Source organism: Polyodon spathula, chromosome 17 (assembly GCF_017654505.1).
Source record: "Polyodon spathula isolate WHYD16114869_AA chromosome 17, ASM1765450v1, whole genome shotgun sequence".
Lineage (NCBI taxonomy): Eukaryota > Metazoa > Chordata > Actinopteri > Acipenseriformes > Polyodontidae > Polyodon > Polyodon spathula.
Window position 1 is genome coordinate 22,783,465 of NC_054550.1, and position 17,159 is coordinate 22,800,623.

A 17,159-nucleotide genomic window follows, 5' to 3' on the forward strand; every position below is an offset into this window, starting at 1 on the left:
GATGGATGAGTGGTGACGTCAGGCCGCAATCAATTGCACAGTATTCTAAAAATAAATATTGCACTGGGCAGGCTGCTCGACCTGTTAGTGACAAATAGACATTTTTAGTAAGCCTATGTGCCATTAGGTTTTATTTTATAATGTTATAATGCAGTATAAAATAACATTTTAAAAATGAAACACTATTTTAATATTTAGTTCAGAAAAAATATCCTCCCGAAAACTATTCCTATGTTAGAACTAAGGTAAAACTGGAAGACGACACATATTAGAAATAATGGCTTCGTCAGTGTTGGCTTGCCTTGTTTTATGACTCTCATTGTTTTGATTGACTTTGCAGGGTGCAGCAGTCTCTTAATTATTCTGTCTTTGTGTGTGTCTGTGTTGAAGTATTTACCAGGAAACCTGCATGCAAAGAGGTTGCCTCTTCTTTAATAAAAAAATAAAAAAATAAATAAATATAAAAATTCCCACAGTGGCAACTCAATGCTTACAAAAGATAATATGATAATCGGCAGGTGCGGCGAGCAGGGGAGAAGAAGCAGAGGCTGTCTAGCGAGCGTGAGAAAAGGGGACAGGCTCTGGGAGCTATGCTGCAACTGCGGCGACAGCAACAGCAGCAATGGCACTTGAGACAGTGTCATTCCTCACAAACCTGTTGACTGCGTGCCAAAAGCTCAACAGTGTAGTACCATCCAGCTGCATGAGAAAAAAAGAGACAGAACTCCTGGGCTGATTTGTCTTTCTTCTGAATTGGCCTGTTGTAAGAATGGACTGCCATATATGGTCACTGAATGACTGTGAGGCCATGCTAAGCCTTTGGAGTGTCAGTCTGCTGCAGACAGTCTGCTTACTCGGGGCTGACCTCTCCACTGGGGAGTGCTCTTGACTGCAGTCTGAGCCATCTCATTAAGATGCAGGGCACAGGGAGGCTGTCCGCAGCTGCACGCTGGAGGCAAAGAAGGAGGCTCGGAATAGACCAGGGGCGAGGGGGTGACCAAAGAAAACCAACAAAAGACACAGCCCCCTTTTTGTTTTCTCTAATCCCCTCCCCTCCTCTCAACAGCAGCAGTGCTCAGGAAGTCCCTAGTAACACAGAGCTGTTCATTTATCCGCTTTATACGCATTCAGTTTTTTTTTTCTTCTTCTTTAGTACATGTCGTTGGAGATATTGTAGAAGTGCAACAGTGATGCATATTTGGAACTTCTGTAAGGGTGGGTTGTAAAACAATTTAAGCATCTTAATTTTGAGTAAGTGGGCAGTGCACCAATGATTGATTTTTATGTGTTGTACAATTGGTAGGGGTGTGGTGATTTTTTTTTTTTTTTTTTTTTACATGCATACTTATCCCATTTAGTTTCTGTCTTAACAAAATGGTCTATCGCTAAAATGAGCATTTTATCTTGTTATGCATCCTACATAGCCCATCAGGATCATCACATGTATGCTGCATATATAATATGTATTGTATCGTGACATTAAATATATCGTTACACCCCCTAACAGCTAGCATCTCTGACATATTTGGTATTATAATGTGCCTCCCAGTTGCAAGTCAGTTTCACTCACAGTTGGCAACACTTTGGATCAGACTGACATCGACTGAATGCTGCTAGTGAGAATTTGTTTCTTATGTATCCAAGACTGCACAAATTGCTGATGAGTAACAAGCAATAGCCTCAAAAGGGATGACTAAGGGCTCAGTTGGTAAACAGGCATGAAGTAGAGGCAGTATTTCATTAGGTAACATATCCCATCCACAACAATTTAAACACTGCAGACTCACAGGTAATCCGTGCTGCCAACTGAGTGCCTACACCCGGTTCACATGGCAGGTCTCTAATATGTTGTCCATCCCCTACTCAGAAGTAGCAAATGTACTTTGGCAACACAATACTATATTCATTAAAAGTAACACAACATTGTAAATGAACGGATTAGGATATAGTCTTCCAATTGTGATGAAACATTGCAAAGACATTCATTAGCTCAAGCTCTTGGGCGTGACTGCATTAAGTCTATGTTGCAGGTTCTTCCAACATTTAGAATTTGATGATTTTATATGTTGAGTCAACCTGCACTCAAAGCACCTGCTAAATGATGACGTGAAAATGATGCACAAGATTCCATTAAAAAGCAGTTTGCTTAGAATAATTAAATTAGCATATAGATCTGAAACATCTGTGCATGCTTTGTGCATTATCAGCTGTACTGTGTGGTTAGCAATACTGGAATACTGTCCTTGTCTCCATGTGATTCAGTTTTCTGTGTAGAGAAAGGTTGTACAGTCTAGCCGGCATAAATAGTTGGTTTTAAAGAGCTTACAAAGGAGTTATCATTTTGAAGATACTGTACTTTAAACTGTTTAGTCTAGAAGGACAACAAATTACTTCTACATTTTGTAGCATTTTTTTAATTTTTTTTATTTCTATTTTTACTTTTTCTTATTTTACTTGCAAATTAACATTTTAATATTGTCATTTTTTATTTTGTAGTTTTATTTTTTTAATTGTGGATAAGGTTTTAAATTCCCTATTGGCACTAGCAATTAACTTGTTTTTTACTGAATATATTTTGATCCTTTTTTTTTTTTTTTTGTCTTTATACTTCAGTTTGCAGATATTTCAAATTCATAGACAACACTGCACAAGGAAAAGTTGCTACTGCTTCCAGATATGAAATCCACTTCCTTTTCTCTAATTTTTAGTTTTATTTATGGGCTAGCCTACATATCATGGGTGAAACTGAATGTGCACCTGAATTAAACACTTAGACCTCCAAGAACAAAAATAAATTTAACACAAATAATAATTCTGCTAAATGGTTTTTAAAACCTTGATGTGTTTCTGCTGCTCCCAGGGCAGATGTTGCATTCTAGCTGGGAGGAAGCTCACAGTACACCTTTTCAATGTCAGCATGTTTATGGTGTGTTCAGCAATTCTAGCTGAAAAAGTGGTGTTTTATTTATTGTATTTATTTTAACCTGGTCGGGGGGACCTTCAGTTCTTTGGGTTGTCTCTCAGCAGCATGAAGAAATTGATAGCAAATTCACCATCTGCCTTGACCATGTGTTGTAAATATCCACTAAACGTTTTCTTTTAAAGTGGAAGATGTTTGTACTCTTTTAGGGAATCTTTGCTGTCCACTACTGTCTGGAAATCCCCCAGTGAATGCAGGAAGTAGCATTTAAAATGTAGTAGCAACTGTACCAGATCCCCACAAATTTCTGACCCCTGTTTTGTTTTTTACCCTTCCTGTTTGTCGCACAGGGCTTTTTTTTTCCTTAATTCATACTTTTAAAACTAATACAAAGAATATATAATGAAACAGTGTTGAAAATATAATGTCATATTATCAATTATTTTGTTTTATTTTGCTGAAAAAAATATTACCATTAAATCGTTATTGTCCAGAATACTTGTTTTTGGCAGTCACTAATTTTTTTTTTTTTTTTCTTGCATATATACCCTACTTATTGCGGAATTGTTAATTAACAGATTCTGGGGGGAGTTAAATGTATAATATGGGTTTACTGGAGGTCTTAATTTAGTAATTATTTGCCTCTTAAAATGACTGTATTGTGTAACACCCACAGGATATATTCAGATAAGAACATAAGAACATTTATGAAAGAGTGGAGGCCATTTGGTTAACCTAACCATGTCTGGTTTCTTATAGCTGATTTTTCTCAGGACTTTGTCAAGTTGGGTCTTTAATGGATCCAAGTGATGTCCATGCAAGAAGTGTCTATGTCCTAATCCTGGTTTCTGTATTTTTTTTCAAGTATTCGTAGATCTACGTAGATCATTCTTTTAAGCCCTGGGATTAGCTTGGTTGCTCTTTGTTGGACTCTTTCTATGGCCACAATGTTCCTGGGTACTGTGGTGACCAGAATTGGACATAGTACTTTAAGTGCAGTCACACCAGTGCATTATACAGCCTCATTATAACCTCCTTGGATTTGTACAAGTTTATTGACCTCTGACAGGTAATCTGATATCTGGTGATATGACATGGGACAGACATGCAGCCATTGTTATACATGAAATTAATTTCGCTGGTTGTTTAAAACCATAATGCCAAACTCTGAAAGACTCCTTTTTCTTTTTGTGCTGTATAACGGTAAAACCAAATTCACAACTCTCTGTACTAAGTCAAATGAGAATTCTAAAAACTGCATGGCTGTAGTGGAACAAGAGAACAGGTGCTTTTCCAGGTAAAATCTGGAAGTGATAAGTTTAACAAAAAAACAAATGGCTAAGTGATGCCGCTATAAGATGCCAGGGAAGATTGTATATCTGTGTGGGTGTGTGTTTGTGGATTAAGGGGAGTGGAGCTGGCAGAGTGTCTGGATCTAGATGCAAGACATGCAGCAGTTGGTAAATAAAGATGAATTCTCTTTTGTTTGGCAGGCCGTGCATTATTCTCCACTTTACCCAGCGATTGTCCCAGGGAACGGCAGCTGTTTGTCATGTAAAGACGCTCTCTCAGGACTAGACAGCTTCTCTTCTGTACTCCAGACTGAGAAAAGAGGAAGGTGTTCCTTCTCCTTAACAAAACCTGCAACTTTTTTTTTTATTGCACTGGGGTTTCTCAGGAAAGGAAAGATAACATCTACTACAAAACCGGGGCATGTACACTGTAGGTGAAGCTAATGTACAGTGACCATATGTGAGAGAAGGTCAAAGTTGTTAATCTAGGCGCACATAAAGGATCATATGCTAGATTTGCTGGGTGTATTGAAATGGGCTTACATATTTGTCTATATCTGAGCCCTCTGATGGGGGGGAAGAGTGTTGACCAAATGGCATTTTTGTAAACTAGAAAACAATTATTCACTTGAAATGTTCAAATTTCAAAACCCAAAGCAGAAATTCTCCTCAGTATTCTAGGGGTCAGTGTTACTGAACAGGGTGTACAATAAAACACATAAACATTTTTAAAAAATACAGTAAGCAATGTATACATTTTATTGCACAATCTCAATTGTTTTGATACTTGTCTACAGTTACTTGGTCTGTTGAACAAGTTTGAACAGGTATCCTCTGTTGGCCATCTTTGCCAAGATTCTTCTAATGCTTACTTTGGGTATTGTTTTATTCACTGGGTGCCTGCATTTTGTAATTGGTGTCAACAGGGAAACAATCCATGAATAGAACAACACGCTTTCCTGGATGTACACCAGGCTGTAAATGATAAATGTGCATGAAAGGGATCCATTAAAAGCAATATTTGTAAATTTAAAGATATGTGGTTCTACCATACAGAACAGTATGTTAGTCTTTGAAAAGCTTTCCCCACAATTTCTGTCAAAATAAAATATTGTGTTAAAGGCAAATAATTGATTTGGGACAAACTGGAAGGAAAGTGAATAAATAAATCTGAATATGCAACACAAGTGTTTAGCCAGTCAGATATTTGTATGTGTCTCTCCAGTGTTCTGTGTAAAAATGTTGTTTGCACATTTTTATGACGGACATGAATATTCAAATTGCGCTCTGGCCACTGTACATACCATTGCAGAGACCAGTCGGGACTGTAATGAGATCGGATCCGCATTTGTCTTTTAAAATAAATAAATAAACAAATACATTTAGTGCCCCATTATTCTACCCTCAATTTTCTCCCAAATTTAAAATGTCCAGTTACAGTCCCCCTTACCCTGCACGCCACATGGCTGGGCTTTTACAAGGGGAGCAGTGTGGACCATTTTCATAGAAAGAATCCCATGTGTCCTGTGTATCTATAGTGTATGGTGTTAGATTCAGTTTGGGATTTGTGTCTTGAATGCATTTGAGCTTTTTCTTTAGATAGCCTATGTGATGTGGAGAATCAAAACAGTAAAGCAGATATTATCTGCGGTGTGGGCATGCTGACTGTTTTGTTTTTTCCTGTTTTGTAGAGTGGAGTTACTGTATTTTAAGATAGCAATTTATTTTAGGGTCTTTCCAGCAGATCTGAATCAAGTATGGATGGTCCTTGACCCCTTCAGTCAGTGGCCTTAATGAAGTGTTGGTGGAACACCTCCACTTGGAGAACAAATGGAGATTTCTACAAGAATTTCTACAGACGTTTTTGTTACCATATGGGGCTTTGTCTGTGTTTTGCTTATTTCTTTAACTAAAACAACACATCATAAACTGAATACACAGTAGAACTGGAATACAGCCTTCCACATAATAAAGTGCAATTGACACCTAGTCTGCCGTTTTAGCTTGAGAATGATACTGCAGTTTGAAATTAGTTTGGTCTTCTGCTTGCATTGTGTAAACAGGGAAGTAGTTCAGAATCCATTACAGTGAATTAGCCCTGATTTCTGATAAATGTCCTTTTTATCTTGAAACAAACCTTTAGATCAGTATTGGTCATAGGCGGGCCATATCCTTGCAAGGATTGCTGCTGTTGCTGTATGTTTGTTTCTAAACCGCAACAAGTCATTTTGTTCTGTGTGCATTACATTATGGTAACGTTTCTGTGGAAATCCAATTATTTTATGCAATTATTCTAGATTATGTTGGTTCATCCCCTACATAAATGTTTAATGACAGAGAATGTCAGGGAAACTTAAAAAAAAACAAAAAAAACAACTAAGATTCATCTGTTTTAAATGTTGTATATGCAAGGTAAAGGAAATCAAGACATTTTAATTATGTAACTTCTCATGTAGCTACCACTAATTACATGACATGCCCCAGTGATGGTTTTCTCTTCATTAACAAGTTTGACTGATGCAAAATATTTTTTTAATGACTGCATGGAAACCTGTTTTCATCAGAAAAAACAAAAAAAAAAAATCCTTTTAAAACTGCTATAGAAGCTTAACTAATTTCTAAATGAACTACGGTTATTTAAAACACTTACACTGCAAAATGGAGATGCAAAATCTCCCTATGTGTCATTATGAAAAATGGCAACAGCAGTAATAACATATTGGACATCTGCTCTGAATCTAAATATAAAGTAATCAGTGTTTTCAAGCAGATGTTTCTTAACTTAAAATGATTCATGTTGCCTTGTCAGAGATGTAGTAAATCAAGTACTGTATTTACAATGGGTTTCATGCTGTTTTTAAATGCCCCTACCTTGTTTCTGTATATTTTAATATTTGTTCCTCCTTGAAGAAATAAAACAAATCTCTACTCCATTTAAATTTATATCCATATATTAAAAGACTTGACAAAGTTAAACCTAGCCAGTACCTTTAGTGCAGCACAGAAAACAGGACCAGAGGACACAGCTAGAAACTAAATGGAGGCAGATTTAGGATAGTGGGGGGAGAAGACACTTCATTACATGAGTGTGGTGATGGAATAGGTTACCTATCCATGTTGTTGATGCCGAATTTAAGCTTTTAAGACCAGATTTGAGAAAGTGATATCAACCAGCTGTTCGGAACCTGATGAGCATTGATGGGCCAAATGGCCTCCTTTCTTCTATTAACCTGGGTTCACTAGTGGGTCACCTAGTTAAAGACCTGCCACGTGGGGGATCATGGTGAGGCATGCAGGGGTTCTTCAAGTTGCCCAAATGGTGACATACAGTCTTTACATATATATATATATATATATATATATATATATATATATATATATATATATGGCTTCTTTTAACAGCGATTTTCATGAATATCAACCGGCATGTGTCTCGGAGGCAATGAAAAATGAAATTCAATGGGCCCAAGCAGATTTGGCAAAGGAAATGGGCCAATTTGAAAAGGATCCCACATGAGGTTAATTTGCACAACATGGGGTTAATTTACAGCAACCATGATTACAAATAAATTACATTTTATTTAATATAGTCAGTCCTGTCTGGCAGCTTTAACACACTTTAAACTGTTTTATGTATTTTTGAGTTTAGAAATTTCCCAAAACATCAACACAATAAATAGATTTTTCCATTGAGTTACATTGTACTTTATCTCCAAAATGCACGTCGACAGCATTGCTTTTGTCATGAGACTTGATAATATAGGACTAAGTTGGATATTACTCTCTGTTTTCAATAAACCTGTACAGGCCACTTCTCCAGTTTTATAGCACTTGACTTAATGGGACCATGATGAACCACTTTTCTTTTCTAGAAAGTTTAAAATCAACTAGGAAACATGCATCAAATGCATGCTTCGAGCCTCCTCTCTTCCAGATCATGAATTTTCTTATGTCCTTATGTTTTAAGACATGTCTGACTGTGTTAACTGTTGTGAATCATATCGGATCACCAAATTTAGAAACTCCTTCTCAGATTAATCTGATGGTTTAAACTGTCTTTTGCACTGTGTTTTAAATACTCACACACAGGTCATTGTGCTTTGCAGTGGAAGTCTTACTGTCATCCATATACCTGCTGATCTTGGGGATGGTTGTGATGTGTCATTTTCTGAAATTGTTTCTCTTTTGCTTTTTTCTTTCAGGAGAGTACATAAAAACATGGAGACCAAGATATTTTTTACTAAAGAGCGATGGAACATTCATTGGGTACAAGGAGAGACCACAAGATGTAGATCAGTTGGAAACACCGTTAAATAACTTTTCTGTAGCAAGTAAGTGTGGTTTTTAAAACTGGGTTGTCAGTTAAGAGATTTTGTCAACACTCTCCTGACTTTTTTTTAGGTTAAATGCCAAACAGATTCCTATATAACCTTAGATAGGAACTAATATTGATAGTGACTATTGGAGTGATGCAATGCAACTGGTGACTGGCTCTTAAAGCAATGTGTTGTACTAGTATACAGTTTCATCTACAAGACTGAAATGTCTCCTTTAACTAGTGGCTTAAACCGTTGCCGGAAAAGAGAAAAACAAATGTGTCTGGAATTTGACTTGTGATGTGTTTTGCACTTCCATTAGATACGTTAGTCACAAATTTGAAGTTTTGAAAGAAGTAAAACGTAGTGTCATATTAAAACATGATATTTGGTACTACTTTAGGTTGCTTTTTTTCAGGTCACCTTGTTACACTTGCTATTCCTGGATCATTTCACCTCTGGGTCAGTGCATGTCACTGGCTGCAAAGTATGTCAGTCAATAGCTGAAGCAGCTATTTGGTTAATGATAGGACAGAAGCCATTGAAGGGGTGGGAACAATTTCACCCTCCAGGTGAATTGACCATTAACTGAAAGCATGGCTTCCAAACAGAAACATGGCTTCTTTAAATAATTGTAGTAACATATGTCATGTTTTAAAATAAGATAACACTTTGTTATAATAGGTGTTTCCTTTAAAACTATACATTTGAGACCTATATAAAGTGCACAACAGGTATGATTTTATATTTTGTCAACTACAATCACTTTAATTCCCATGAAACTCAAAGCAACTTTTTTACGTCAAAGTAGTTTGGGGACATGAAGTCTGGTGGATGTGAACTCTTTGTTTTGTTTCTCAGTTAATTGATATTATGCCCAATTCTGAACTTACCAAAGACATTCTTAACCCTTTGCCATCCTGTGTTGGACCAGGTCTGACATTACAATTTTCCCTTTCCAGTTCGATGTCGGACCCTGTCCAACATCATCAAAAAGACGTAAAGTACAGATCTCCTAGTTGTGTTTTCTCCAGAATAACCTTTCACTGGCCGAGTGAGACCGATAGGAGCCGAATGAAGCCGAAAAAAAGGGCGTATCTGATTGCACCATGCAGCACATAGATAATAGGGGCATGAACAAAGGAGATAGCTGCTTCTGCATCCAGCGCTCAAAGAGTATCGCAGACATTTGCAGAGCTTTTTGAGATGTTATAGTAATAAAATAGTGACTTGGATTGCATTACTGAGGAGTTTGGTGATAAAACGAGTGATCAGGAGAGGATTTATCAGTATGCGCGTCTATAAAGACGTATGTGAAAAATACAGCGAACAAGGGGAGGGACTTGGCTGGAGATACAGCACTGAGTGTCCTTTTGGGTGGAAATTAAACAGCGCATGTAAAATAAACAGTGCGTATGAAAATAAATTGGATCTGATGCACCTGATGAGCTGAATAAATGGATCGCAAAGGGTTAAAATAGTTCATAGTCATTGAGGCCCTTTTTACAAATATTTTATTCATTTTAACATGCTAGAATCAAACAATTTTATTCACAAAAGCAGACTTTTACCAAAAATATTATTTTATAACTCCTGAGTTAGAACTTGAATAGAGCCAAGAGTCTTCATACTTGGTACACTGCTTGATTCTATGATTCTCTCTCTCAAATTTGATTATGTTTATTGTATAAAACAGTTTCTGGCCGCGTATGTAACTTGGGACCATATACCATAATTAATACATAAAAAAAAATCTTGCTATAATACACTATCCAGTGTTCTGGAAACTTCATGTGTAATAGACACTTTAACATACTGTAGACTTTTAAAAGCTGCAGACCTTGCCGTAGAAGAGCAATACTTTTTAACCATGAGGAGATTTACAATGGGACAGAGAAGCAGTAATTCAGTATTGCAGTTTTGCAGTGGAGGATGGCATTAGTATGTTTGTCATAGTTGAACTATATTTCGCAACATTGCAACATTTCCTTTCCAAATGGAAATCTGTGATTTCTACCATCAATATAATAGTAGAGTAAAACAAATAAATACAAATGCTTTTGGTTGCAGTAAGACAATATGGAAAGTTCAAAGATATGAGTCTGTCTGTTCTGCAGATGATTGAACAGAGTAATTAGACAGCATATTGTTCACTAAACAAAACAATCCCCGTTGACATTCTTGAATTATAGTGGTTATTAACAAGCTGATCTTGGGTATTTATCTTGCCACACACAGTAGTCTGCGCTATCAGCAAACTTTAAGGCGAAGTTCAAAAGAGATCTGTCTTTCCCTGTTGTCTCGTGTTATAAAAGCATATAAAATAGACTTTCTGTGATGCGTTTGTTTCAGCAGATTACTGACGCAGTACAGTATTGATATACAAACCTATTAAGAGTTAACGTTGAAATTGAAGCAGATCATTATACAAATAGCCCAGTTTAGAGCCTGGATTTTCAAAAATTGTCTTTCAATGGAAAAGGCTTTTACCTCCCCTTGAATGAGGATGATTTATTGTTTTTTACCCCAAATTTTTTGTTCATTCGTATTTATTTAATAGAGTAGATCCTTATATTGATTATCAGATAGTTTGAATCAGAGGGAAGTGATGTCACAATACTATAAAATATTACACTGTTCTTATGTAACTGTATTTTGTAACATATGTAGTACAGGGTGATACATACAAGCAGATTTTTCACCCACTCAAGGTTAGAGCAGCCAATAAGCCAACTTGGATGTCGGCTTGTATCATACAGCACCCTTTACAATATTCTATATTTGTTCTTGGTGACCAAAACAAAGCTTTCTGTACACCTCCCTCTGCTGGAGCCCTTTTACAAACCTTATCTTTACCCCCACCTCCCAAAGACCAGGACATAGCGGAGGTATGCAATATGAGATATAACTAGAGAACCACTTATCCAATTACTATAAAACTTAATATGGACAGAGCCCGTTTCTGAACTGTATTTTCTGGAGGTTCCCTCTATGTCCTTTCTTTAGCACCAAAGCCATTGATGAAGAGGCTAAGGACGAAGCAATTTCAATTTCCCTAGGCTCAGCTTTGATGGCTGCTGTGGCATTAAAGGTAAATGACTTGTACTGTCTGCTTCTCCTTTCTCTGCTCTGAATCTGTGTAGAGTGCCAGCTTATGAAGACAGAGCGGCCGAAACCAAACACATTCATCATGCGGTGCCTGCAGTGGACCACCGTCATCGAGCGCACCTTCCATGTGGAAACCCCTGAGGAGCGGTGAGTGGGCTGGCATTGGCACAGGGAGGCTGTCCTCTCTGAAATTTTTATTTTAGAGACATTAATAATTGTTGTGATTTGTTCAGCTGCTTTCGTTTGAAGCCAATTTAATTGACGAACAGTGATTTCAATTTAAGTAGTGTGTTGCCACTGTGAGAAGCTCATTTTAACAAAACACTGCTAATTGGAAATACTATGTCATTTAAGATTTGTATTTAAACCTTTTACAGCCTTTTCTTGAAATGTAGCTAAGTATGTTCTTGGGTTTTATGTGAAGTCTGAAAGTCACATTTTTGTTTTGTTTTTGCTTCACGTCCTTGTCCCACAGCGGTGCTCTTTTTTTTTTTTATACCAAAGTGTAAGCCATTTACTACGTTCTGTCGAACTGTCAACATGTTTTATTTTGTTGTTTTTAATTCTCAAAAGGGTAGTTTCAATTGTAAGGACACTTGTAATGGCAGACTGTTAGAACACTGGTCTAGCTTGGAGCAAGGTGTAGCCGTGGGAGGAGATTGGGAAACGACTTTCATGCTGGGTGGCTTCTTTGCAGAAGTTTTACACACCACCCTGCAACAGGGTAGCCTACGAGGCAGTGTGTCATTATTGCTTTATCATGTAATTATTTTGCTTCATCCTGTTTACCATAGGGAAGAATGGACGACAGTCATCCAGACAGTGGCAGACAGCCTTAAGAAACAAGAGGAGGAAATGATGGACTGCCGGTCAGGCTCCCCTAGTGACAATTCAGGCATGGAGGACATGGACGTGTGCCTTACCAAACCAAGACCCAAAGTGGTAAGTCTGTATCAGGTCGTATAGCATACATATAGATTGTTTAATTGGCATGTTGAAAACATATGGTGGACACTAACTTTAAAACCTGTTTTAAAAATAAAACGCAAAAACGGCGTCTTCCAGTTAGTGTTCTTGACAGAATTTTGTTTTTTTGTTTGAGAGACCACAAACATGGTATTTAATTTCTTAGTATATTTTATCCTCAAAATTCTCCAAGCAAATTATGCATATTTTGCAGTTTGGACGGGATTAAAATACCACACAAGCATACTACAAATATTGAAAGTACAAATACCAAAGAGTCTTTGTCACGCATGCTATACATCATTACCTGTACACAGAGCCCAGTGAAGGGATGTGTAGATTGTCCTGCAAATGCACACGATTTACAGCATACGCATTGTGTAAATCATATTTTATATGACAGATAATATTAGTACTGTTGATTAAAAATGAATACAGAGGAAAACATGTGTAAGAGGGGGGATTTAATGTGATCTAATAATATTTGCTCTACAGCACACAGAAAATGTTTATTCAAATAGTCTAAAATTCTGGTTTCTATTTTCTATATACTGCTGTAAGGGTTAGTTTCCATTATCAGTCTAACTTGATCAGATCATGGGGATTTTCTTGTCCTGAAGTTGCAGTGGCTTGCGAAAGTATTGACCCCACCTTGGTATTTTTTCTATTTTGTTGCCTTACAACCAGGAATTAAACTAGATTTTTTGAAGATGCAAAATATTTTTTATTGTGAAACAAACAAGAAATAAGACAAAAAAACAAAAAACTTGAGCGTGCATAAGTATTCACCCCCCCAAAGTCAATACTTTGTAGAGCCACCTTTTGCAGCAGTTACAGCTGCAAGTCTCTTGGGGTATGTATCTATAAGCTTGGCACATCTAGCCACTGGGATTTTTGCCCATTCTTCAAGGCAAAACTGCTCCAGCTCCTTCAAGTTCTGCTGATGTACAGCAATCTTTAAGTCATACCACAGATTCTCAATTGGATTGAGGTCTGAGCTTTGACTAGGCCATTCCAAGACATGATGCTGCCACCACCATGCTTCACTGTGGGGATGGTGTTCTCGGGGTGATGAGAGGTGTTGGGTTTGCGCCAGACATAGCATTTTCCTTGATGGCCAAAAAGCTCAATTTTAGTCTCATCTGACCAGAGTACCTTCTCCCATATGTTTGGGGAGTCTCCCACATGCCTTTTGGCGAACACCAAACGTGTTTGCTTATTTTTTTCTTTAAGCAATGGCTTTTTTCTGGCCACTCTTCCATAAAGCCCAGCTCTGTGGAGTGTAAGGCTTAAAGTGGTCCTATGGACAGATACTCCAATCTCCTCTGTGGAGCTTTGCAGCTCCTTCAGCGTTATCTTTGGTCTCTTTGTTGCCTCTCTGATTAATGCCCTCCTTGCCTGGTCCGTGAGTTTTGGTGGGCAGCCCTCTCTTGCCAGGTTTGTTGTGATGCCATATTCTTTCCATTTTTTAATAATGGCTTTAATGGTGCTCCGTGGGATGTTCAAAGTTTCGGATATTTTTTTATAACCCAACCCTGATCTGTACTTCTCCACAACTTTGTCCCTGACCTGTTTGGAGAGCTCCTTGGTCTTCGTGGTGCCGCTTGCTTGATGGTGCCGCTTGCTTAGTGGTGTTGCAGACTCTGGGTCCATTCATGACAGGTGTATATATACTGAGATCATGTGACTTAGATTGCACACAGGTGGACTTTATTTAACTAATTATGTGACTTCTGAAGGTAATTGGTTGCACCAGATCTTATTTAAAGGCTTAATAGCAAAGGGGGTGAATACATATGCATGCACCACTTTTCCGTTATTTATTTTTTATAATTTTTTGAAACAAGTTATTTTTTTCATTTCACTTCACCAATTTGGACTATTTTGTGTATGTCCATTACATGAAATCCAAATAAAAATCCATTTTAATTCCAGGTTGTAAGGCAACAAAATAGGAAAAATGCCAAGGGGGGGGTCAATACTTTCGCAAGCCACTGTAGTTCGATTTGAAACTGAGTAAACCACCGGTATGCTGCAATTGACCCATGCAAATTTGCAAATACCAGCGTGGAATTTAAATAACATTTAGTGATGATAACTTTTGATGTAGCAGGTGAGGAACAGAGTAACATTAAAAATAAAAAAATAAAAAATAAAACTTATTTTGTAGTAACCGTGTTATAAATACTTTTTTCAACAGCTATATTCAACATGGAATCGGGGATAACTGTGTATTAGAGTAGTAATGAATAATAAGACAAAACAAATGAACAGTGTTGAATAACAGAGCCATGCTTTTCATCACAAACTCCACTGTGAAACATCTGTCAAGCCTGGTGATGAAAACAGAATTCTGGAAATACAGTTAGGTTTCTAGCATTTCAAATATGGGCATCAAACTAGCTCAAAGCATACAGGGTTTAAAATGTCAAATGTATTGCATACTTACGGTCCCCAAAGTACACTGCAAGTATAATAATACTTGGAAATTAACCAGGATACATTTAAAAACTTTTAAAATGAAAGTGTTGTATGTAGCTTAAATGTCTCTGTTTCTCTCCAGACTATGCACGACTTTGAGTACCTTAAACTTTTGGGTAAAGGTACCTTCGGGAAGGTCATTCTAGTCAAAGAAAAAGCAACTGGAAGACACTATGCCATGAAAATCTTGAAAAAGGAAGTAATTGTAGCGAAGGTGGGTAAGCTTTGAATCAAGAGACACAGCAGACCATTTGAAACTGAAACGGTACTCGTTGCCAGTCATTCTAATTTCCCTTTCTGGTGTCTTTCAGGATGAAGTGGCCCACACCCTTACAGAAAACCGTGTGTTACAAAACTCAAAGCACCCCTTCTTGACGGTAAGACCTGCTTTCATGGTAAAAACATAAGAACGTAAGAATTTACAATTTACTTACTGCAGTTGTACAGCTTCACTTGGGACCATATTGTTTTGGTAAGAAAAATGAGTAAATAACTATTTGGACACTTTTTAAAACACTTGATTACACAAAATTTAAAGGGTTATCCTTCGACTGAACTGATTTCTTTTCATGTAAAGTTCAGCACTAGTGTTTCCATACTGTACAGTATATTTTAACTGACATCACTTGAATGTTGCTTTAAAAACTAACATTAAACAATACTCTTTGTATTGTACTGTGCTGCACTGTAGAAATATAAATTTGAACTGAATCGCTTCAGATCCTATAAAAGGGCAGTGCACTGTACATTTGAACTCCTAAATTAAACCTTGATGCAAATTAAAATAAACTTCTAAATTTAGGGACTAGATCAATACATTCAAATTATTGTACATGCTTCATATACGAGGAATATTTAATGGTTGTTTTGCTTCCCAATTTAAGGTTGGTTTTGGCAGACTTCATATTTTCAGCATTCAGTGCAGCTTGTCTTTCAATTGGCAGCTTTCTGTGTAGTCTACTGTCACAAAGACGGCTGTAGTCGGCGATGTCAGACCAGAAACAGGAACCAGGAAATAAACAACAGAGAGATGGAGTTGGGTGAAGCTGAGCGATTGGTTTCGCTAAGTATTTAATGAGTGAACAGAACAGTAAATAAAAAGGTTGTAACAAACAAACAAACACAGGACACGGCACTTTCGCCAAAATAGAGACAAACAAAACAGACTACACAGACAAACACGATGAGCTGATATTTTAACTATTATTACTGTTACCTCTGTCTCCCAATCCCGTTCGCCACTCAGCGAACACACAACCCTGAGTATGAACCAAGACTGAATTGCCAATCAATCATTCAATTGGAGTCGCGGTTCAGCTGCACATGAATTAATAAAGTGCAATTCTCCGTGCTCACAATTACATTTTACTTGCACGTGAAGTGCTGTGCAATCCTCGTGTCTAAATACAAATATACATTTTAAACACTCGTGTTACACAGACTCGTTTATATCGTGTGTACCAATGACTATACACCAACATTAACACACAACATACAACACAAAATACACACAGGAGCGGGGCACTTTGCCACACTACTCATCTTTTGTTTCTGCTGTACAACAGCTGCCAAGTGCAGAACTGTAACACTTGCGATTTACGCTCAGCACGTGTGTACAATAACATCTTGCCTTATATAACAACTCGGGTGTCCTGTAATAAGAGTAGGTGGTTTGTACAGGGTTTACAACATTAATTTTATAGGTACACTGTTTGATTGGGTCCAGAAAGTCCAACCGAATATAAATCTATAGGATTGTGATATGCGGAGAGGCTGTACTAAACCTGGTGGCAAGGTCTGCTATTAGTACATACTTCCTGGCAAACACAAAGCTGGTCATTTTTGCCTTCAAATACATTTGACGGTTAGTTTGAATAATATTTTCCTCAGCACAGGAACATTCTGAATGTATTTTTCAAAAGCAGCTGTCTTGTAGTGGTGTTATATTTAAAGTACATAACAGTTTCTCTGGTTTTCTCAACAGGGTTTAAAGTATTCCTTTCAGAACCACGACCGGTTATGTTTTGTTATGGAATATGCTAATGGAGGAGAGGTAAGCAAATGGATGAGTGGATT

At 37.4% G+C, this 17,159-nt stretch overlaps 1 protein-coding gene across 1 annotated transcript in view; it reads left to right on the forward strand.

Moving 5' to 3' along the window:
• Positions 1 to 17,159, forward strand: part of LOC121330210 (RAC-alpha serine/threonine-protein kinase) — a 52,058-nt gene that overhangs the window by 24,577 nt on the left and 10,322 nt on the right. Inside the window, exons 3-8 of the mRNA XM_041276552.1 lie at positions 8,415 to 8,543; positions 11,672 to 11,783; positions 12,431 to 12,578; positions 15,166 to 15,297; positions 15,395 to 15,460; positions 17,068 to 17,136. Of these exons, the coding sequence (XP_041132486.1) occupies positions 8,415 to 8,543; positions 11,672 to 11,783; positions 12,431 to 12,578; positions 15,166 to 15,297; positions 15,395 to 15,460; positions 17,068 to 17,136 (656 nt within the window). The remainder of the gene's footprint in view (positions 1 to 8,414; positions 8,544 to 11,671; positions 11,784 to 12,430; positions 12,579 to 15,165; positions 15,298 to 15,394; positions 15,461 to 17,067; positions 17,137 to 17,159) is intronic.